We start from the raw sequence: 24215 nt of genomic DNA on the forward strand, positions 1-24215 counted from the left end.
TTAGAATCGTTTGTTATTGCCTTTAAGGCAATGTTATGACTTATTTTCTCTACTTCATTGGGCTCTTCAATCCGAGATTCGTGAAGTTCAAAAGTTGAAAATAAATTTTCTAAAGTACTTACCTCGAAGTCCTTAGAGATGTAGTATGCATCTACTATGGACGCCTATTCTGGAGTTCTGGGGAAGGTGTTGAGCGCGTACTGGATCGAGTCCCGGTTCGTTACTTCTTCTCCAAGGGTGCTTAGTTGAGTTATTAGCTCCTTAATCCTTGCTTGGAGTTGCGCTACCTTCTCGCCTTGGTTCATCTGGATGTTCGTAAGTTGAGTCTGGAGGATATCGCGTCTTGCAAGCTTCGCTTTGGATGTACCTTCATGAAGCTCCATGAATTTTTCCCAGAGGTCTTTCGCGGAGTCGTAGCTTCCGATCCGACTTACCTCTTGTGGTGGCAGCACGCTAAGCAGATGGAACTCTGTCTTTCTGTTGGCAACAAACTCGGCTTCCTCCTTCTTACTCTACTGATGCTCTTCTTTGTCTTTCGGAACTTCAAAACCATATTTCATAGTTAGTAAAATATCGAAGTCGGTTTTAAAAAATACCTCCATCCGGTGTTTCCACGTCGCGAAGTCTCCATCGAACTTCGGGGGATGAATGCTTGTTCTGGCCATCTTCTTAATCTTCGTGCTTCAGTCGGCGGTTAGTCCTTCTGAGGCAGTCTGGCTCTGATACCAATTGTAGGTGCAGCGGAGGCCGGCAAGAGGGGGGTGAATTGCTTGAAAAAATAAAGTATACCCTCCTCGTCTTTCAACTCAAAAAGATAGCAATTAAAAATTAAACTTAACAGAAATAAAGAAAAAGAACTCAGCAATTTACTTAGTTACAACCAAGACGATTGTTAATCCAAGGCAAAAGAAAAGCGCTCTGAAAAGATCTCCTTCTCTGAAGGTGGAGAAGCCTTTTACACAATGGAAAGCTCAGACAAGTTGCTAGGAATGACTACAGAGTTGAAAGAACAATTGATGAATAATTCCTAACTCCAGGGGCCTTTATATAGTTGCTGGAAATTCTATCTCGGAGATCCAAGGCGCCTCCAATAGAGGTCCAAGGCGCCTCCAAGGGAGTGAGCGGATAGAACTATATCCGCAACGCAAACAGTCATTTTGACCAGATGAAGGCGCCTTCATCAAGCCTTGAAGGAGCCTTCAAGGTGAAGGCGCCTTCAAGCCATGATGAAGGCGCCTTGAGCAGTGTTTCCAACACACTTGCTTCTTTGCTTCTGCTTCCGAAGTTCCATTCTTTTGGATGATTACGGTCAACCGGAATAGGGTTCACCCGAACCCAATTCCCGGCCTTCTCCTCGAGCAGCCTTCCACCCTGGCTTAACGTCCCTCGAACGCCGTGCACGTTCTTCTCGCCCACCGGTGTACTCTTCCGCAACTCTCTCGTCCTCCGGACGCACCGAGCCCATAGGCTCCCTTCCCGTGCCGTCCTTTTCGCTAGTTGCGTCTTCCGCTCGACTTCTTGCGCTCCTAAGCTCCTGCACACTCAGACATAGGGATGAAACACAAACCAGGACCTAACTAACTTGATTGATCACATCAAAACACCCATGTTGTCTAACATAAACTGTCCACTCGGTTACTTGAAAGTAGTGGCAACTGGAGTGTTGTACAGTTGTCATTGTTCCGACCTCTCAACCATACAGGGGTCGTGGTGTAGAGGGGTGGGCGGGGTGACCATCCGTGCATACACTTTTACTGTTGATTGCTTACTTATGCTGTTGTTTTATTGTATCTATGTGATATGCTTACACATGTTAAGTTATATACCTGTTACATGGGTTAGATACTGGCTTACTTATTGGTAGTATGTATATACCTCACATGTCACCCTTATAGTTATGAGCAGTACTATTGTAGTTCCTTACTACCACTGACTTTCTTGGTATATGGATTTAGGTATGGATATTTATTATGATACTTATGTAGTTCATGATATTTTTCCCTATGAGATTGTATACCTTTGAATTTTTAGATATATATTATGCTTATACACTATCTGTCTATTACCCGCTGAATCCCAGAACTCACCACCCCTTGATCTAGTTTTTCTTTCACCAGCAAACATGTAGATGATATAAGGACACTTGGAGGATCCTGACTGCCGATCTCACGTCACATTCGAGGATGGTTTTCTGGTTTTGTTTAATGCTTCGTTTGTGCTTTGAATTTGTGAACTTGGTATTGTAATAACTCGATGTGGATTTGAAGTTTAGTCTTGTGGTTGCATGTATTTTGGTATTTGTTGTTGTTGTGTCAAGTCGGGCCGACTCGTAGTTAGTTGTTTTATAGTTTTGTGATCGTTATTTTGTGACTTCCGCTGTGTTTATTTCATCCGTGTGGGTTGTTTAATAACTGCGTGGCTGTGTTTACTTCCAGCCGTGTGGGCTGCTTATAAACTGTGTGGTTGTATTTATATTCAGCCGTGTGAGCTATTGATAGCTTATGAGTAGTTTTGTGGTATTGTATACATGTTTCATTTGTCACTACTACAGGGGAGGTGCTGCCCGATTTTTATTGGACAGCCTTACCCGCGGGGTGTGACACCGGATGTGCAATTCCCGATTGACGAAGTCCAAATGTGCGATTTCAGCATGAAGACCTGGTGGGTCAAATTGAACGTCAAGGATGTGACTTGACACTTGGTAAGTAGAGGTAAGTTAGTAGAGGAGAGTGATTCAGTGAGAACGTATTCCGGTTGAGGGAATAGTAGACGTCGGTCCAATTTAGATCCATTTTGGAAACCTAAATTGACATCCTGACTAGATCCTGGTCTAGAGGACATGGTCTAAGTCATAAATTAATCATATTATTATTGTGTTAATCTTATTTTACAAGTTAAATATTTTGTATTGGACTAATGTATTCTACAGAGCAAAGATAGCACAAAAGGCCTCGGGTGAACAGTACCTGAGGCACCTTCTAGGTGACAGAAGGCGCCTTTAGTACTGTTCATGGAAGGTGCCTTCGAATGTTTGGAAAGCACTTTCGGTAAGGCAAATATGTCGTCAACAATAAGGAGCCTTTTTTAAGGGATATAAGTTGGCATTGAAGTCGCCTTCAATGATATGGAAGGCGCCTTCCACCCCTTATAAAAGACACATTCGACCAAGACTTCTACATCATTTTTTCTACAAGTTTCTATGTGTCCGTTTGACGTTTCTGACTATTCCGACTTCCTACTGCTGCTCTGCTATGACATTTATGGACCCGACTGTCGTTGAAAAGCCATCCAACACTGAGCCTGATCCGATCATCTTCAAAAATGTTGAGTAACAAAGTTCAATTTTGTACTTAATTATTATAAAAAGAAAAGTATAGTGTATTCCACTTATTCCTATTCTTTTTTTATTTGATTTCTTTTTCCGACGATTCCGAAAGAAGTTATTAGTAGATTATCCATCGATAGATTCGCGGGACCTAGATCTTAGAGTAGGAGTTGTCGAAGGATCTGAACTAAATAAAATTGATCTGAGTTTGAATTTTTTTTATTTTACTTTTGTGTTTAATTTTTCCGTTGTGCTCTTTATTTTTAAAACTGATTTTTTTTTTTTTAATCATATGATTCAACTCTCCACGCATATCTCGATCCAATAATTCTGATTTGTGAATTGGAGTAGACCGATATCCCATCAGACAATGAGGTCATGACTTGTGGAGCAGAGAACTTAAATTGCAACATTATTACCGGGCCTGCCACTAAAATTGGACCGCAAAAGACGCCCTCCCCAACGTACCGTCAATGATAGCCACAATTTACCTACACGGGATCAATATCCTACCTCCACCCCAGATGCGATTAATGGCAATGGTAAAATAGACCTACAGCGACATTCAATATTCATTACCATTCCCACAATGTCTGCCTAGGTCATGAGTCGATCCGGCCTTTTACACACGAACAAGGAAATCAATCCCACACTTTGCCCAAATTGGCAAATGATCGACCACGAACAACAATGATTTCGAATTCGAACGAGATTTATTTGACAAAATAGGAACACCAACGCCAGGAAGACGATCGAGCTCGGAAATCAGGGGACGATCTTGAAGGCCCTCATCTTCTCGATCCAAGAATTGAAGGAAGTGACGGTGTTGCGGAACCCAAAGAAGCCGTGCTCCTTGCTCTTGTTCATGCTGTCGAGGTGCTCCATCGGGGCGCCCAGCACCACGTCGGCGAACCACCAGGTAGCCACCTCGTCCAGCTTCGTCGGCACCAGATCGTGTTCTGCCACGATGTCTGCCCACAGCGCCTCCTTGCCCCTCATCGCCTCCTCCAGCGAGAACCGCTCCGCGTCCTCCTGGTACCCCACCGCCTCCACCCCGAACTGCTCCGCCAGCGCCGCCCACAGATGCTTCCACTTGAACACGTCCCCGTTGCTGCAGTTGAACGCCTCGTTCCTCGCGTACGGGTCGACGGCCGCCCAGATCTGCTGCTCCGCGATCAGATCCGCGTCCGACGCGTCGCTGAACCCGTCCCATGTGATCTGGCTTCCCGGCCACCGGAGCGGCGCCCCTTCCTTCCGGCATATCGCCGCGTAGACGCACAGGGTGCCGATTAGGTTCATGAGACTGGTGGGGGAGAAGCCGAAGATGGTGGTGGGGCGGTGGATCGACCAGGTCACGCCGCCCTCCCTCTTGGACAATTCGTCGAACAGGACGTCTTCCTGGTCGTAGTAGAAGTTGGGGACGGGGAGACGAGGGAGGTCCTCGCTGAAGGGTGGCTCATGAGCGGGGACTTTGCCTAGGGCTTCGAAGGGGCCGAGGTAGTGCTTGCGCCCCGTCTGCAGGCAAACGTGACGGAGGTTGGGGACGGAGGGGACAACGGCGGCAAGGACGTTACGGAGCATCGTCGCGTTGACGGCGCGGTTCTCGGCCTCGACGGTGCGATTGGCCCAGGCGACGTAGAAGATGTGAGTCACATCGGTGAGCGGGGAGAGCTTAGCGGAGGCGTCTTCGGGGTCGAGGACATCGCACTGGACGTAGTGTACGGGCAGGGCGGCGTCGTCGGCTTCGGAGGCTGGGAGGAGAGCAGGATTGGGGGAACGGCGGGAGACAGCGTAGACCTTCCAAGGGCCGCCGGGGGTGTCGGAGAGCGGGAGGATGTCGACGAGGGACGAACCGACGATTCCGGTGGCGCCGATGACGAGGGCGACGCTCTCGTACTTGACGCCGAGGGAGGGTGCGGAGTCGTCGTCCAGCTTCTTCCTCGCCGCGCCGATGGCGCCCGCCCACCACCAACTCATGCTGACGTTCAACTGAGGAAGACAGTGGCGAAATGAGATGCGAATTGGTTGCGTCTGAGTATCTTATACCAAGTATTACTCATCAATATCTTTATTTTTTTGATTATATATTTTAAATAATTATTAAATTTCTAGTAAAAAAATCATTTTCCACCATATTTATTGTAAATAATGATGATTCCTTCATCAATCAGCAGCCGTCTATATATATATATATATATATATATATATATATATATATATATATATATATATATACCGATTTACTATATATATATATATATATATACCGATTTACTCGGCTGACACCAAGGTTCTGTTTACTTGGAAAAGTGGAAAGTAAAATTAAGAAAAAAATTTCACTGCGGAAAAGTTTCTGTCGTTTACTTCATTAAAATTTTCCGAAGGAAAAGTAACGCAATCCATCAGCGGATAATTTTGGAGCCAAAATCGATCACCTCAAAATCGGACGGAAAGCAGCGGATAGAAAAAAAATGACGTATGTACCCCTTTTGCATTCACAAAATTACATCATATATCATAAAAATGACGCATGTAACCTTTTTAACTCACAAAATTATACTATGTACAAAAAAAAAAATGACGCATGCATCCTTTTTTATTTACAAAATTACATCACAAGTATTCACCTTCCTCTATCAAGGTAAACAAGTGTGCAAAGGAAAAGATTTCTTCACCCTTTCTTTTCAATTCCTCCAAAGATAATATTTTATCGTTGATTTCTTTCTTTTCCTCATCCACACTCTATAGTAAACATAACACAAATGTCGAATAGTGGGCGGATTCACTGCCGGCAGTTTTTATTTTTAAAATTTTAAAGATATATTTCATGTATTTAATATTTAAAAATTTTAAATTTAGAAGTTTGATTATAATAAATTTGAACTAATAATTTTTTTTAAGTTTAGATTTTTTTTTTAAATTATAGTATTTAAAATAAAAAATTTATATACTCATGATGTATATTATATGTACTTAAGTTTATGATTTTAAAATTTAAAGGACGTATTACAATGAGTTTAAGCTAATAGGATTTTTCATCTATAATTTTAATTTTTTTTAACAATTGTAATATTCAAGATTAAAAATTTTAAATGTTTATAGGTATAGTATTTCTCTATAGACAAAATCCAAGCGTCTAGTATTATAGCACACACATTCACACATCGGTGACATCATACATTCTGCAGCAAAGTATTATTTTATAAGGAAAGGATTCTTTAGTTCAGGATTCCTAAATTTCTCCTGGACTCCTGTCCATCATTGATGGGGTGAACTGTACTCTACTTGTTAAATAGATAGAATTTAACTCATAGTAGAGATCCTCTGATCCGCAATTTACGAACCATAGGATGGTCCACTGTATAAGGACCATTGATTTGGATGGAGCCCACCTTTAAGTTGATAGGGTCCATCCAAATCAAGGGTCTACAATAGTGAACCATCCCCTGATCCACAAATTATGAACTAGAGGATCTGTCTTCTTTAACTCACCCCATCAATAAATTTATAGAACCTTTTCTAATCCAGAATATATATATATATATATATATATATATATATATATATATATATATATATATATATATATATATATATATATATATATATATATATATATATATAAAAGCCAATTGATTATTTGGTTTTTTTATTTTCATATTAAATCCATAGAATTTGAAAGTTTAATTCATTAATTTGTTATTTTGATTATTTTAAAAAAGGTATTTTTATAAATTCGGTTGAATCTCAATTTTAAAATTAATTAAATTGATTAAATTAAATATTGTTATGTTGTGAGGGATTGATGTAATCGGTATTTAAAAGAATTATAAATTCCGACTCAACTTTTGATCTGCTATTGCTATATTCGATTAATCAATATGCAATAGCAGCCCATTAATTTGATAATTAATCCAATTAATTGATTCTATATCAATTGAGTTTGTTTAATTTTACTGATAAAGTTTAATCGGTTTTATTTGTCTAAAAAATTGATATATTCGGTTTTGATTTATGTCAATTTAATTGGTTATATCAATTTAATTTTGAGCCAAGTACTCGATCCTAAATTGTATAACATTTTTTACCACATTTGTTCTTATCACTTTGAGTTCAATTGGTTTTGGGTTAATGGTCTCTTTACCATGAACCAAGATAATTTTTTTTTCATTTGATAAAAAAAAATAAATTAAAATATATTAAAAAAATAATTTTAATTATTTTTTCACTATAATACTATTATTTTTAATATAATTTAAATTTGGTTAATATTAATACCAGGTCCTTTTGTATTAAAATATTTTTTATTTAGAGAAATTTATTTAAATTTTTTTACAACTTAATCAAAATTACTGTAATCCTATTTAATAATTAGAATATACTGTAGTATTAAAATAATAATAATTTTAAAATCAAAATAATATTTACCTTTTAAAAATAGTTACAGTCTATAATGTTTTTTGACGATAATAAAATTAATAAGAAACTTCATAGCATATACCTTGTTTTCTTTCAATATATTATTAAAAATATTAATGCTGTCAAATTATCGTTTTTGATATGCTGCTGGGAATTCATATAGTCGAGTTGTTATTTAAGTAATAGATTGTCATATGAAAATAAAAATCAAATTTTTAATTCCTTCTAGAATAAAATTTCTTCCATCATCACTTCATCATCATAATTTACTTTCTTCGGCCGACCATAGGGAGCGTGTTAGCGGGTCAACTTTGGCAGCATTGGTCTAATTCTTATAAGGTTTTTTATTAACAAAATTATTTATATATTGATATCGGCATGGCACCATATCCACCGTATATCCATTTATTTTAAATACACTAGAGCTATCGACCTGATTAAGTTACATTAGTTGACTAGTGTGGAATAGAATTGTTATTATAAGATAAAAATTTAAATTTTAATAAAGTTAAGGAAAAAAATTTTATTCCGTACTGTCTAATTATAACTTTTTAATTTACCTTTTCATAGTGTGTGAGGTCGTTGAGATGACAAATTCCATTTTTTATCATACCATCCAATAAATTAGACATTTTTATCGGATGTTTGAGAAGCCAAATTGATATTTGGATAATAGAATATAGTATATAAATGAGGATGAAATTCTTGAGAGAATAATTTTTTTAAAACACTCATATTCCTATGTAAAAATATTCTTTAAAATTTTAAATAAAGTAGTTAATATTTCTTCTTCTTTTTTATTTTATCAGTCATCAAAATAAATCATAAAAAATACTTACAACGGAATGGATCGATTAGTTGGACGTCCAATCTGTACCACTCCTCGTTTTATAACAAACGCTTCAAAGTCCATCAAGTTGCCGGGGAGAAAACGATTACACCGACAAATGTAATTATGGATGCACTTTTCTTTGCTTTTGCAAGATAGCATTTATACGTTCATTGTATACGGTCAAGACACCTTTTAAAATTTGTTATTTGATTTGATTTGATTTTATTTCAGTATTCAATTAATCTTGAAAATAGACTTTCTCTTTAATTTATCTACTATGCAAATTAAGAATACAACTTATGCTTATGAAAACTTAAGGACAATGCCTTTAACTCTTATAAAATTAAGTGTTAATAATTTCAATAGTTTTTAATAACGTTAATGATTAGAGATAAAATGATAAAAATCTTAGGACAGATTTTTCTAATCTTAAGACTAAATTAAAACACTCTCATTAATATATTCTGACAGCGTTGTCGTTAATGATTAGAGATAAAATGATAAAAATCTTAGGACAGATTTTTCTAATCTTAAGACTAAATTAAAACACTCTCATTAATATATTCTGACAGCGTTGTCGTTAATCAGAATTTAAAAACAATTTAAAGTATATATATATAGTAGAGAAGTTCAAATTTGTGTGGTACGGTCAATTTTTGCATCCTTTGATTTCAAAAACCTTTTGAAGATTCTTAAGATTTTTCAAAGATGAATGATTTCATTATCAATCAATTGATATACCTTTCATTGTCTGCGTTTAGCAACCATTTGTTGGATATATTTTATTTTCTAAATATGGTATCTCTTCAAATAAAAAGGGAATCTCCTTAGAGCAGTTCAATGGTGAGCTAATAAAATTTTTAGAACATTAATATATAAGTTTAGATAGTAGTTAATCTTTTTTTATCTTGTCTTATCTATTTCTTTGTAAATCATCGTAGACCGTTGAAATATTTTCTAACATATAATAGTTATTGTCTGACAGACTGTTACGATTTCTTGATCTTGTTATCGTATATCACCTTCTATTTCGACCGAGTATGACTATGACTAAGGTAGCTCGGGATAACCTGTCGGGTATAACAATTAGCCTAAGTTTTGAGGGGCAGAGAGCTGTGGCGAGAACGTCCGAGAGCCGACCAGGAGTTAGCCGACCGGGAGTTGGCCTACTGAGAGAACCAGGCCTTGATATAACCGAGCTGTGAAAATCTGACCAGTCGGAGCAGGTCAGACCTCACCCCAACGACCCATCATGTTTTAGACGAGGATGTCTCAGATCTGGGGTCCCGGTCTATGAGAACTTGACCGGAAATCATGTTGCTGATGTCGTCAGACGGTCCTACTTCTTCTTTCCCTAATTGTTGACTGTCACGTCTCCTTGATTTCTAACTATCACGTCTTCTTGACTTCTGACTATCATGTTTCCTTAATTTCTAATTGTCATATTTTATTAGACCCCCCTAATTATTGGCTGTCATGTCTCCTTGATTTCTAACTATCATATTTCTTTAATTTCTGATTATCATATTTTCTTAATTTATAATTGTCATATTTTATTGGACCCCACTATTAGCGTACCTTATATCTATTAAACCAATTGAACTTTCTGAAGTTGATGGAAAAGCTAAGCCTAATTCATGATCATTCCACTGGTTGAGTGCCAGACTATGCTTTGTACAGCCTAGGTGCTATGAGGTATATATTCGGTATCTAGAATAAGAAGTCCATATTATATTGTGAGTCATTGATCGTACAATATGAGATGTCATATTGACATCTCATACATTAAAACTTTAAAACGTGATCTCGATTGATACGCCAGAATTTGGAAGTCCGGGGTCGAGTACAATGTGCGAGAGAAGTAATCTATTATACTAAATAAAAAATTTATAACAATAGAAGAGCTCAGAAAAAACACTAGAAAAGATGCCCTTGTTGTGGAGCTCATTGTCAACAAGATCATACCTTGGAACCATCTTAAATATATCACAAATCAAATTCCTCTTATTTTAATGTTCCCAATTGGACACCGCCTTGGATCTTCAGCTTAAATGCCCTTATATATAAGAAGATTGAGGAAGACGAAGAGGAAAAGACATCCCTTTGTCTTCGCAATATTCAACATCTCTCACTCATCAAAGTCAATCTGTAAAGTACATCAGTCACAAAGACCATGTAAATCACAAAGACTATGTAAAAATATTTAATTCATATGTCAAAGAAAATGGTTCATGAGATAATAATCACATGAGCAATTACTGTTGATCATGTCTAAAAGCTGAAGAGATGGTGCGCTGATGACGATGACTGGATGATTGACTGGAGCAAGACTTTTTCCTTCTCGGCGAAGCTTCTTTGTGATCATGTGCACACATCGATGATCAAACTGAGAGTTAGTAACAAAAAATCAGGAAAGAGGATCCCTAACAAAGCCCTCTGACGCTCAAGTTAATACGGTTTTGGATGGAGGAATGAAGAATAGAGAAGTGTTCGTGCCAAAAATAAAGCTCAGATGATGTAGATTGTGTGCCTTGCCAATGGAAAGGACCCCCTTTTTATACCATCTCTCATAACCTCCGTGATCATGAGATGACATCATGTGTAGAAGTTTGTTAGTTAGTTGTGTAATGAGTATTCGAGAAATCTTTTATCTACCCACAGATGTATCTCTTTTGTCGTTTATGACTTAGGCCTTTGATGAAGTTATTACAAGAATATGTTGTCATAAATGGTTGCCCAATTGGAAACAAGATAAACTCTGAAGGAAGTCCCAAAGGAATACTCCTCGATAACTCTGACAGGTTATTAAAATGTTGTCTGCTGCTTGTCTATTGAATATATCTCGGCTGACTAGCAAGGCTGATTGTCCTTACTCCCGTCCTTGCATTGAACTGCTTTGTTATGTATTGGATTTTGTCATAAATCCGGTCAGAGATTCATATGATACATTAAGCATGTTAGAAATCCACTTAAGCAATCATTTGATAAACTGTATGTACTGAAGATCCATTCGACAGTAAAATATGTAACTAAGTTTCTTAATTCCGGCTAACTCCATGGTCAATCATACATGAAGAGCTTTATGAAGTTAATTGCCTCGAACTCGACTGACCTTTAATCTAGCCCGATATGTATGCTTTATGAAGAGCTTTAGGCCTGATCGGTATTTCATCCGAGCGGGGGTACATAGAGTTTATGATGTCAAGTGTTTTAGGCCCAGCCAGTATTTCATCCTGCCAGGGGCTCATATAGATGCATTAGGTCAAGTGCTTTAGGCCTGACCAGTATGTAATTTGGACAAGCACACATGGAAAGTTATGGGGCTAAGTGCTTTAGGCCTGATTGGTCTTTTATCCGGGCGGGCATACATAGGGTTTTATAATATTAGGTGCTTTAGGCTCAGCCGACCTTTATTCTAACCATTCAACCCTTCCCCACATGATTTTTTATTCGATCGAGCTAGACCTGAGAGCCTTGATGTCAGACAAACCATGAAGCTAACTAGGAAGTATACCCCAAATCTTGACTTTGACTGCCATGTCACCTTGACTTTGACTGTCATGTTATTTCTTGGGTCCGCTTATTACACACTGTATTAACTGCTAAGAAAGTTGTTACACTTAACTTAGCTGCTCTTATAGAACAAATCTGAAATATCAACATCTTGCCTTTATCCCAGATTAAATCATTTTGTATCATTATGAAAATCTCTAATCCCTCATTATGACTATTATGTCGAGAGCATGTTCAACATCTCCAATCAATACAATTATTCACAATTACATTTTATGTACTGAATAAAAAATATAACTGGTACTAGTGAATAAATGTCAAAGATGTAAATTAATCTAAATATTCCTTTTTAGTTAGAATCTATTCATTCTAATCAGTCACTTTCCTAGTTATGCTCCATAAACTGAATCATCCATACCCAATAGGAAACATGCTAAAATAACAAACATTGATAATAACTTCAAGTAGACAGCTAAATAGTCACTTAGAGTAAGTTTTAGATTAACTTATAATCTTAAGGGTCTCACGTAGTAGAGAAGCAGGGATTCATTATCCTACTACCCGTATTGTCGCTATAGCACATGTTGTATGAATCACATGCTATAATATTATTCTCTTTAATTATATTAGGACGAGTACATAATATAGTATAAATTAAACTACTAATATCACAAATATATGATTTTGTTGGTGCAGGTTGCACTAATAATCTAATTTTGATGTATGACAAATAGGTTAAAGTTAGATGTGGTATTTGTCTAACCTTTCTACCAAGTATACAGGAGTTGACTGATCTGAAGAACCTGACACTAGGTTGAAATCCAGCTAGGTCTGCTGGACCCGATAGCTAGTACGAAGTCTAGATAGGTTCGCGGGACTCAATATCTAGCGGGAAGTCCGGTTGGGTCCGCAAGACCTGACAGCCGGCTAAAATCCAGTTGGGTTTGCGACCTAACAACTGGCGGGAAGATGTGGTGGGTCAAAGGCAAGTCAAGCCACTACAGTTGGTAAGTAGATGTAAGCAACTGGAGGAGAAATCTAGTGAGGATGCGTTCCCCTTTGAGGGAACTGTAGGCATCAGTGCAACTTAGGTCCATTTGTGAAACCTAAGCTGAAACTTTGACTAGATTCTAGTCTCGAGATAACAAGATCTAATTACTACTACTATTCTATCATATTGTGTTAACTCTATTTTGCAGGGTAAATACATTTTCTGTTGCATGGACTAACCTTTTTGCAGAAAAGAAGCTGTTGAAGAAAAGGAGAGTTTGAGCACTCGGAGTTGGTTCGAGTGCCCAGACCAGGCTGGCTCGGGCGAGTGTCGTGGGCACCCGGGCGGTCTAGGCGTCCGGAGTCAGTCCAAGCGCCATGCCCAAAAATTCATTCAAAAGTTGATGTGGAGCGCGTCGACTGACAAAGCCAAGTGGTGTAGGTGCCCAGAGGGGCTCCAGGTGTCCAGAATGGGCCTATATAAAAGCCTTCAACCAGGAGCTTCAGGACAACAACTGCTATGACTTTTACTCTTACTTGGTGCTCCAAAAAAGCTCTTGTGATGTTGTGACGCTCCTCCGACAATCGACGATCAAGATTTTCTTACTTTCTTTATTGTTGGTATCATTGTTTATTAATTCTTGTACTTAACTTTTGTAATCGTTCGAGCTATTACTGGATTGCCTAATGAAAGCACTTGACGAGTGCGGACCTTGGAGTAAGAGTCGTTGAAGGCTCCGAACCAAGTAAAACTTGGCTTTGTTAGCGTTGTCTTTTATTCTTCTGTTGCGCAACTGTTTTTAGTCACGATTTTTCGACGAACGTTATTCACCCCCTCTAGCGTCTTTCTGATCCTACAAGTGTTTGTTCAATATTGAAATCTAACATATTAAAGTGTTGTAGCATCTTAGTGATATAAGGCTCTTGAGATAAATCCAAAAGCATTTTTGATTGATCTTTAATGATCTTTACTCCTAAGATGTACTCAACTTTTCTCATATCTATTATGCCAAATTATGATAACAACCATGATTTAACTTTTATCACACACTTTATGTCATTTCCAGCTATTAGCAAATCATCAACATATAATGATAAGATGACAAACTTTTCTTTTTTACATTTTTAGGTAAATACAATGATCCTCATTGATTATTTCAAAATCATAAGATAAAATGACTTTATTAAATCTTATGTTCCATTGCTTTGACGCTTATTTTAACCCATATATAGACTTTTTAAGTCTAATACTCTATTCTCTTAACCTTCAATAATATAACCTTATAGTTGTGTCATATAGATTTCTTTGTCAAGATTACTATTAAAGAAAGTCATTCTTACATCCATATAATATAATTCTATGTCAAAATGTGCTACTATAGCTAGGATGACACGTATTGACACAAACCTCACAACAAGGGAGAAATTCTCTTCGAAATCAATACATTCCATTTGGGTATATCTTTTTGTAATTATACAAGCTTTGTATCGATTAATCGATCCATCTTCTTTCCTCTTGATGTTGAGAATGCCACTTATTCCCAATAGACCTTCAACTCAAAGGAAGATAAACTAAATCTCAAACTTGATTCTTTCTCATAGATTTCATTTCCTTATCCATTGTAATTTTCCATTATTCTCTTACTGAGTATCTCAAAGCTTCCTCAATCATGTGAGGTTCCTCATCGTCAACTGGGAGAATCATCAATGCCTCATTCTCAATGTTAAACCTTATCCGAGCAATAATCTGATGACTACTTTTTGGTAGGTTAGACTATTGAGAAACTGACTCATTTAACAACAAATCACTCCCACTAGGTTGACTAGATTCAGTTATTGCTTGAGATACCTGATTTATTGATAAAGGAACATTATCCTCCTCTATTATAAATAGAGGAATCTGTTGGTGTGGTTAGCACTAACGGTCTAACTCAAGTTTTGATGAATGACAAAATAGGTTAAGTTAGTTTCCTTGTTATCTAACACTCTGATCGAGTGTGCAGGAGAAGTCCAGATAGGTCGACGGACTGACCTGATGACTGGTACGAAGTCCAGCTAGGTTGACGGGCCCACCGGATAGCTGGCACGAAGTCCAAACGGGTTGACGGACTGACCAGACATTTGGCACGAAGTCCAGCTAGGCCGACGGGCTGCTCGGATAGCTGACACGAAGCCCAGACGGGTCGAAAGGCTGACTGGACGTCTGGCAAGTAAGTGAAGGTAAGTCACTGGAGGGGAGTAATTGTGAGGATGCGTTCCCGGGAAGGGAACTTAGGCGCCGATCCGACTTAGAACCATTTCAGAACTCTAAGTCGAGATCTTGACTAGATTCCGGTCTCGGAGAGACGGAATCTAATTAATACTCTACTTGTTAAACTTGAACTGTGCTAACACTTTGTTTTGCAGGATATATGTATTATATATTTGCCTCCGGACTAACATTTTCTTGTAGGAAGGAAGCTGCTGGAAAATTGGGGTCCGGGTGCTCGGGAGGTACCCGGGTGCCCAGAGGTGAAAACTCATCCTCAGAGTTGTTAGCTAGAGCCCTAGAGCCAATCATTTGATGATTGTATTTTAGACTTGTTGTATCATATTCTATATAAATAAAGACATTTGGTTTTTGGTTATTATACTTACTTGTATTGGTGCCAAATAAACTAAGTATAATAACATCCTTGAGTAGAAGGTTCTTACCTATATCAATCGATTGGTTGAATCGATAGTGAGATGATATAGGGAACACTACTCTTAATCATTTCTAGTCGAGTATTAACATTCTGGGACAATGTTAATGCAATAAGACTAGCATGCAGGTCAACTCGATGACTTGATATTACAAGTCATGGATATAGAGATATCAAGTTGACACATGGGTATGCATTAGAGAATGTATACTGAATGATCCGCCATGAGAAAGTATCATGGATCGTTATATGAGTGTCATATACCTTCTCATGTGGCTATTAGTATGACTACTAGTCCTTAGACCTGAAGTCACCATGGTTCCCTACATAAGGAGTTATGTACTTTGGTTTCGTCAAACGTCACCCGTAACTGGGTGGACTATAAAGGCGATTACTGGGTATGTAACAAATTATGCGGAGGGATGTAAGTGATGTAGATGGGATCTATCCCTCCTATATGACGGGAGAGACATCGGTATTCTTGATAGAGTGAGACCACGAAGTGCATGACCATGCCCAAATGAGTCAATATGAGATATTGAGCTCATTTGATTTAGTGAGTCTACTTGGAGTTCAGGATTTAGATTGATCAGAGGATGACACGGTCTATGCCTCACATTGATCAATCTAGATGTCTAGGATAGAAGGACACTTGTCATATATTGTGAGGAGTCACAATTAGTAATCACAAGGTGATGTTGGATCTCAACATTCTTATAACTTGGGTAGTAATGATGTGTTGCTAGATACCGCTCATTACTTATGCTCCTAAATTGGTTTAGGGGCATTGCCAACATTACAAGAACCTATAGGGTCACACACTAAGGACAATTAGATGGAGATTAGGTTCATATGATGAATCAAGAGGATTAGATTCAGTTGATGAATTAAATTGGATTAAGAGTAATTCTAATTGGGCTAATTGAGTTAGACTCAAGTTGATTCATGTGTTCAATGAGTCTAATTTAGATTATGACTCATTGAATCAATTTAATTAAATGAATTAGATTCATTATATTAAGTTGGCTTGAATCAAATGGTTGGATTAGATCAACCATGGGAGAGATTTGGTCTAGTTTGACTTGACTTGAGAGGAAGAGGAAGAGTCAAGTTTGACTTGACTATTTGCCACATCATTAGTGATTTGGCATTAGGAGGACTAATGATGATGTGCCACATCATCAAAGTGTTCCACCTCATGGGGGTTACAAAGTCATTCTCTTTAATGGCTACATTTAATGAGAATGGGGGTTACATTTTGGAAATGTGGCCGGCCACAATTTTGAATGAATTGGATTCATTTTCATTCAAGTGGCATTATTCCATCTTCTTCCTCAAGTGCTCTTCTCCTTTCTCCCTCTCCTCCTCCTTGGCCGAATCACACAAGGTGCTAGCACACCCTTTTGTGTGGTTTTCTCCACCTACGTGTTCGTGTGGATACTTCTAGAGGAGTGTCTACTTTGACACTCTCGAGATCCGGCACCGTCGAGACGAGCGGGAATGCAAAGGGCACGCAACGAGGGTAATGAATCTTTTCATGTAGATCTAGGAGTAGATCTAGGTAGAAACTCGTACTCATAACTTCGAATGTTTTTCTTCGCACGGATCCGTTGGCTAGGGAGTTTCGGGGTTTCCACGACGCGAAAAAGCGATTTTCGCGGTCCGAAAAATCCAACAGTGGTATCAGAGCCACGTGCGAAGATGAATACGAGTTTATTTTGTGTTTTATGAAAACTTTTCAGTTCTGTAATATTCTGTAAATTTATGATTTTTATAGTTTTTATGAGTATTTTTCTCGTAGAAGCGAAGCACAAGTGTTTCGACACTTGTAGGCTTCGACTACCGATAAGTTTATCCCAAAACGGCCAAGTTTCGCCCAAAAACCTTTTGGGACAGCGGGCTAAGGCGCTGTTAGATCGCAAAGGAACCCTCGCGATGGTTAGATCGCAGGTAGGGGCGCTGCCCCTGGCCTTGCAAGGGGATTTGTTTCGCGATTGCGCCCGAAAACCGCTAAACGGAACCGTCGGGAAATTGTACTCGTAAAAATTGTAAAATTATAGGAAAAATTATAGAAAATTATAGAAATATATAATTTTGAATTATATATTATTTTTGTGATAGTCATGGCCCAAAGACCCAATTCGATTGGATAATTTGTGTTGTAATTTAAAATACGGCCTGCGTGCCATCATGTGTTTGTGTGTGCTGTATTTGATACGCGACCTATTTATATTCTGGTTGTAAATTAGATTTAGACTTGAATGTAACTCGAGTTTCAAAATTGTAATGTAAATTTTGAAGCGGTGGAAGGTCCACTCGAGACGGAGTTACGAGGAGGGCGCGAGCAACACGAGGTGGTCAAAGGAAGGAGCTTGAGAAGCTGTTGACCTTAGGTTGACCATCTGATCTTCTCATTGGCTTGAGAAGATCGTAGTAGGGCCATGACATAATCATAAAATTATTTAATTAATTGCTTTTGTGTGTATGTGATGCATGCTAGTTAATTAAGTAATTAATTAGTGCCTAATGATTAGATTAGATCTAAATCGTGCACATGATGCACCCCACGATTAGATTAGATCTATCGAGTATATGATACACATCATCGTTTAGATTAGATCTAAATCGCGTCAACTCGTAATGCCTACCATGCCGTGATACCTACCACTACCTCGATCGCATGTTGTTGTTGAATCTGCCAAAGCAGAGCAACGCATACTATCTTGGTAGGGTACCGAGGGACAATCTTGGTCCCGCCTATCAACGCATGGGTGAGTACAACTCAATTAGATTGAGTAACTAGTTAACTCAATTAGATCGAGTTTAACTATAGGCATTATCCAATGGTTGGTAGATAGGTCAAAATCACGTTTATATTAACTCTTGGGCGTATTAGCCAAAGCTAACTCGAGTTTTAATATAAATGCGGATTTTATCCTATAAACAATAGTTGCATAGAGATGTAATTGGTAATCGTTACCTACCGATTATACTAAGTCTTGGGCTTATTAGCCAAAGCTACCTGATCTTGCAATCTTTGCCGGATAGCTACAGTCAATTCGTTCTAAACTACAATATGAACGAGATTGACAAGCCACTGCCCGAGCTGCTTAGTATGTTGCGAACTGCTGAGCTGAACCTTAAGAAGGCTAAGCCCAACACTGTTCTGATGGTTCAGAAACATAAGGGTAAGGGCAAGCCCAAAGGCAAGGGAAAGTCCCAAGCCAAGGGCAAAGGCAAGGCACTGAAGCCTAAAGGAGGGGTCGCCAAGGATGCTACCTGCTTCCACTGCGGTCAGACCGAGCACTGGAAGAGAAATTGCAAGGTATACTTGGAGGATCTTAAGAAGAAGCGAAGTGAGACTTCCAATTCAGGTATATATATTATAAAAGTCAATCTATCTATTTCTACATCATGGGTATTAGATACTGGATGTGCTTCTCACATTTGTACTGATGTGCAGGCGCTGAGAAATAGCAGGACATTGACAAAGGGCGAGGTGGACCTACGAGTAGGCAATGGAGCACGGGTTGCTGCTGTTGCTATAGGGACTTACTTTCTATCTCTGCCCTCTGGGCTTGTACTAGAGTTAGTCGATTGTTGTTATGTGCCTGCATTAACTAAGAACATTATATCAGTTTCTTGTTTGGACAAGAAAGGTTTCTCGTTTACAATAAAGAACAAATGTTGTTCCGCCTATTTAAACGATATGTTCTATTGTAGTGCACCTCTGATAAACGGACTCTATATTCTAGACCTTAAAAGCCCTATTTATAACATAAATACCAAGAGGTTCAAGTCAAATGACCTGAACCAAACCTATCTCTGGCACTGTCGCTTAGGTCATATAAATGACAACCGCTTATCCCAGCTTCATAAGGATGGTTTGCTGAATTCATTTGATTTTGAATCTTATGAGATGTGCGAGTCATGCCTACTAGGCAAGATGACCAAGACTCCCTTTAGTGGGCACAGCGAAAGAGCGACTGATTTGTTAGGACTCATACATAGTGATGTATGTGGCCCTTTCAATATCGCTGCTAGAGGCGGTTATAGGTACTTCATCACATTTACTGATGACTTCAGTAGATATGATTATGTGTACTTGATGACACATAAGTCTGAATCCTTTGAAAAGTTCAAAGAATTCAAGAATGAAGTACAGAATCAGCTTGGCAAGAGTATTAAGATACTTCAATCCGATCAAGGTGGAGAATACCTTAGCCATGAGTTCCGTGACTATCTAGCTGAGTGTGGGATTCTATCCCAACTCACTCCTTCTGGAACACCACAGTGGAATGGTGTATCCGAAAGGAGGAATCGTACCTTATTAGATATGGTACGGTCTATGGTAAGTCACACAGATCTTCCGACATACCTTTGGGGCTATGCTCTAGACACGACAGCTTTTATACTCAATCGAGTTCCATCCAAGGCCGTGATAAAGACACCATATAGGATATGGACTGGGAGAGATGCCCAGATGTCTTTCATGAGGATTTGGGGTTGTGAGGCTTACGTTCGACGTCAAGTCTCAGACAAGTTAGGACCCAAATCCGACAAGTGCTACTTATTGGATATCCCAAGGAAACTAAGGGATATTACTTCTACATTCCCAGTCAGCACAAGGTAGTTGTGGCAAAGACTGGGGTCTTTCTAGAAAGGGACTTTGTTTCTAGAAAGACTAGTGGGAGCACGTTCGATCTTGAAGAAGTTCAAGATGCAAACAATAGCACTAAAGCCTCGATGGAAGTTGAACTGGAACCACAAAGTGTTGTGGATGATGTTGTTCCACAAAGAGATGAGGAACAACAACCAGTTCAAGTAGACCTACCTCTTCGCAGGTCTGATAGGGTACATCATCAGCCTGAGAGATACTCATTTCTCTTGTCTCACCATGATGACGTTGTGCTTATAGAGGATGAGCCTACCACCTATCAGGAAGCTGTGATGAGACCAGATTCTGAGAAATGGCTAGAAGCCATGAGATCCGAGATGGAATCCATGTACACCAACTAAGTATGGACTTTGGTTGATCCACCTGAAGGGGTAAAACCCATTGGGTGTAAGTGGGTCTTTAAGAGAAAGACTGACATGGATGGACTTATCTATAAGGGTCGCTTGGTAGCTAAAGATTTCAAGCAGATTCATGGTATTGACTATGATGAAATCTTTTCTCCAGTAACGATGTTTAAGTCCATTTAGATCATGCTTGCTATTGCAGCCTACCATGACTATGAGATATGGCAGATGGATGTCAAAACCGCGTTTCTGAATGGAAACCTGTATGAGGATGTGTACATGACACAACCTGAGGGTTTTGTAGATCCACAACATACTAGCAGAGTATGCAAGCTGCATAGGTCCATTTATGGACTAAAGCAAGCTTCTCGGAGCTGGAATCTTCGATTCGATGATGCAATCAAACAGTTTGGTTTCATCAAGAACAAAGATGAGCCTTCTGTCTACAAGAAGGTTGTAGGGGATATAGTTGTCTTCCTCATATTGTATGTGGATGACATACTACTCATTGGGAAGGACATCCCTATGCTTCAGTCTGTCAAGACCTAGCTAGGGAGTTACTTCTCAATGAAGGACTTAGGTGAGGCATCCCGCATTCTAGGGATTCAGATCTATAGAGATAGATCTAAGAGATTGCTTGGCCTAAGTCAGAGTACATACATTGACAAGGTACTTCTACGGTTTGCCATGCAGAACTCCAAGAAGGGATTTCTGCCGATGTCACATGGCGTGAGTCTTTCGAAGACTCAAGGTCCCTCTTCTAGAGAGGAGAGAGACCGCATGGATCAGATCCCTTATGCCTCAGCCATAGGATCGATCATGTACGCCATGCTATGTACTCGACCTGATGTCTCGTATGTTTTGAGCATGACGAGCAGATACCAGTCAGATCTAGGTGAAAGTCACTGGATATCGGTCAAGAATATTCTTAAGTACTTAAGAAGGACTAAAGAATATTTCTTGATATATGGAGGCAATGATGAGCTAGCTGTAAAGGGTTACAGTGATGCCAGCTTCCAGACCAATCAGGATGATTACTGATCGCAGTCAGGGTTTGTATTTTGCATTAATGGTGGTGCTGTCAGCTGGAAGAGTTCGAAGCAGGACATAGTAGCTGATTCTACAATAGAGGCCGAGTACATTGCTGCATCAGAGGCAGCAAAGGAGGCAGTTTGGATTCGCAAGTTCATCACTAAACTTGGGGTGGTTCCTAATATTGCTGACCCTATTGAGCTCTATTGTGACAACAATGGAGCTATAGCACAGGCGAAGGAACCTCGCTCACACCAGCGGACCAAAAACATACTACGGTGATTCCATCTCATTCGAGAGATCATCAAGAGAGGAGATGTTAAGATTTGCAGAGTACCTACAGAGGCTAACATCGCAAATCCCTTGACCAAGGCTTTGGCACAGAGGAAGCATGATGGTCACACTAGGTCATTGGGACTTAGAGCCTGCACGGATTGACACTAGTGCTAGTGGGAGATTATTAGCTAGAGCCCTAGAGTCAATCATTTGATGATTGTATTTTGGACTTGTTATATCATATTCTATATAAATAAAAGCATTTGGTTTTTTGTTATTATACTTACTTGTATTGGTGCCAAATAAACTAAGTATAATAACGTCCTTGAGTAGAAGGTTCTTACCTATATCAATCGATTGGTTGAATCGATAGTGAGATGATATAGGGAACACTACTCTTAATCATTCCTAGTCGAATATTAACATTCAGGGACAATGTTAATGCAATAAGACTAGCATGCAGGTCAACTCGATGACTTGATCTCACAAGTCATGGATATAGAGATATCAAGTTGACACATGGGTATATATTGGAGAATGTATACTGAATGACCCGCCATGAGAAAGTATCATGGATCGTTATATGAGTGTCATATACTTTCTCATGTGGCTATTAGTATGACTATTAGTCCTTAGACCTGAAGTCACCATGGATCCCTACATAAGGAGTTATGTACTTTGGTTTCGTCAAACGTCACCCGTAACTGGGTGGACTATAAAGGCGATTACTGGGTATGTAACAAATTATGCGGAGGGATGTGAGTGATGTAGATGGGATCTATCCCTCCTATATGACGGGAGAGACATCGGTATTCTTGATAGAGTGAGACCACGAAGTGCATGGTCATACCCAAATGAGTCAATATGAGATATTGAGCTCATTTGATTTAGTGAGTCTACTTGGAGTTCAGGATTTAGATTGATCAGAGGATGACACGGTTTATACCTCACATTGATCAATCTAGATGTCTAGGATGGAAGGACACTTGTCATATATTGTGAGGAGTCACAATTAGTAATCACAAGGTGATGTTGGATCTTAACATTCTTGTAACTTGGGTAGTAATGATGTGTTGCTAGATACCGCTCATTACTTATGCTCCTAAATGGGTTTAGGGGCATTGCCAACGTTACAAAAACCTATAGGGTCACACACTAAGGACAATTAGATAGAGATTAGGTTCATATGATGAACCAAGAGGATTAGATTCATTTGATGAATCAAATTGGATTAAGAGTAATCCTAATTGGGCTAATTGAGTTAGACTCAAGTTGATTCATGTGTTCAATGAGTCTAATTTAGATAATGACTCATTAAATCAATTTAATTAAATGAATTAGATTCATTATATTAAGTTGGCTTGAATCAAATGGTTGGATTAGATCAACCATGGGAGAGATTTGGTCAAGTTTGACTTGACTTGAGAGGAAGAGGAAGAGTCAAGTTTGACTTGACTATTTGCCACATCATTAGTGATTTGACATTAGGAGGACTAATGATGATGTGCCACATCATCAAAGTGTTCCACCTCATGGGGGTTACAAAGTCATTTTCTTTAATGACTACATTTAATGAGAATGGGGGTTACATTTTGGAAATGTGGCCGGCCATAATTTTGAATGAATTGGATTCATTTTCATTCAAGTGGCATTATTCCATCTTCTTCCTCAAGTGCTCTTCTCCTTTCTCCCTCTCCTCCTCCTTGGCCGAATCACACAAGGTGCTAGCACACCCTTTTGTGTGGTTTTCTCCACCTATGTGTTCGTGTGGATACTTCTAGAGGAGTGTTTACTTTGACACTCTCGAGATCCGACACTGTCGAGACGAGCGGGAACGCAAAGGGCACGCAACGAGGGTAATGAATCTTTTCATGTAGATCTAGGAGTAGATCTAGGTAGAAACTCGTACTTGTAACTTCGAATGTTTTTCTTTGCACAGATCTGTTGGCTAGGGAGTTTCGGGGTTTCCGCGACGCGAAAAAGTGATTTTCGAGGCCCGAAAAACCCAACAAGAGTCACCTCACCACGTGGAGCGCCTTGATTGGCTCGACTACGTCATGTTCAGGGAGCCCTGAAGGTTTCAAGCGCCCCGAACCTCCTATATAAGGAGGGTTAAGGCTGA

At 39.0% G+C, this 24215-nt stretch overlaps 1 protein-coding gene across 1 annotated transcript; it reads right to left on the bottom strand.

Moving 5' to 3' along the window:
• Positions 1 to 3886: 3886 nt before the first annotated feature.
• LOC122001730 (3-oxo-Delta(4,5)-steroid 5-beta-reductase-like) lies at positions 3887 to 5352 on the bottom strand. The gene has a single exon (XM_042556621.1). The coding sequence runs from the start codon at positions 5300 to 5302 to the stop codon at positions 4091 to 4093; it is 1212 nt and encodes a 403-aa protein (XP_042412555.1). The 5' UTR covers positions 5303 to 5352; the 3' UTR covers positions 3887 to 4090.
• Between the last annotated feature and the right edge of the window lie 18863 nt (positions 5353 to 24215).

Source organism: Zingiber officinale, chromosome 7A (assembly GCF_018446385.1).
Source record: "Zingiber officinale cultivar Zhangliang chromosome 7A, Zo_v1.1, whole genome shotgun sequence".
NCBI classification, from domain to species: Eukaryota; Viridiplantae; Streptophyta; class Magnoliopsida; order Zingiberales; family Zingiberaceae; genus Zingiber; species Zingiber officinale.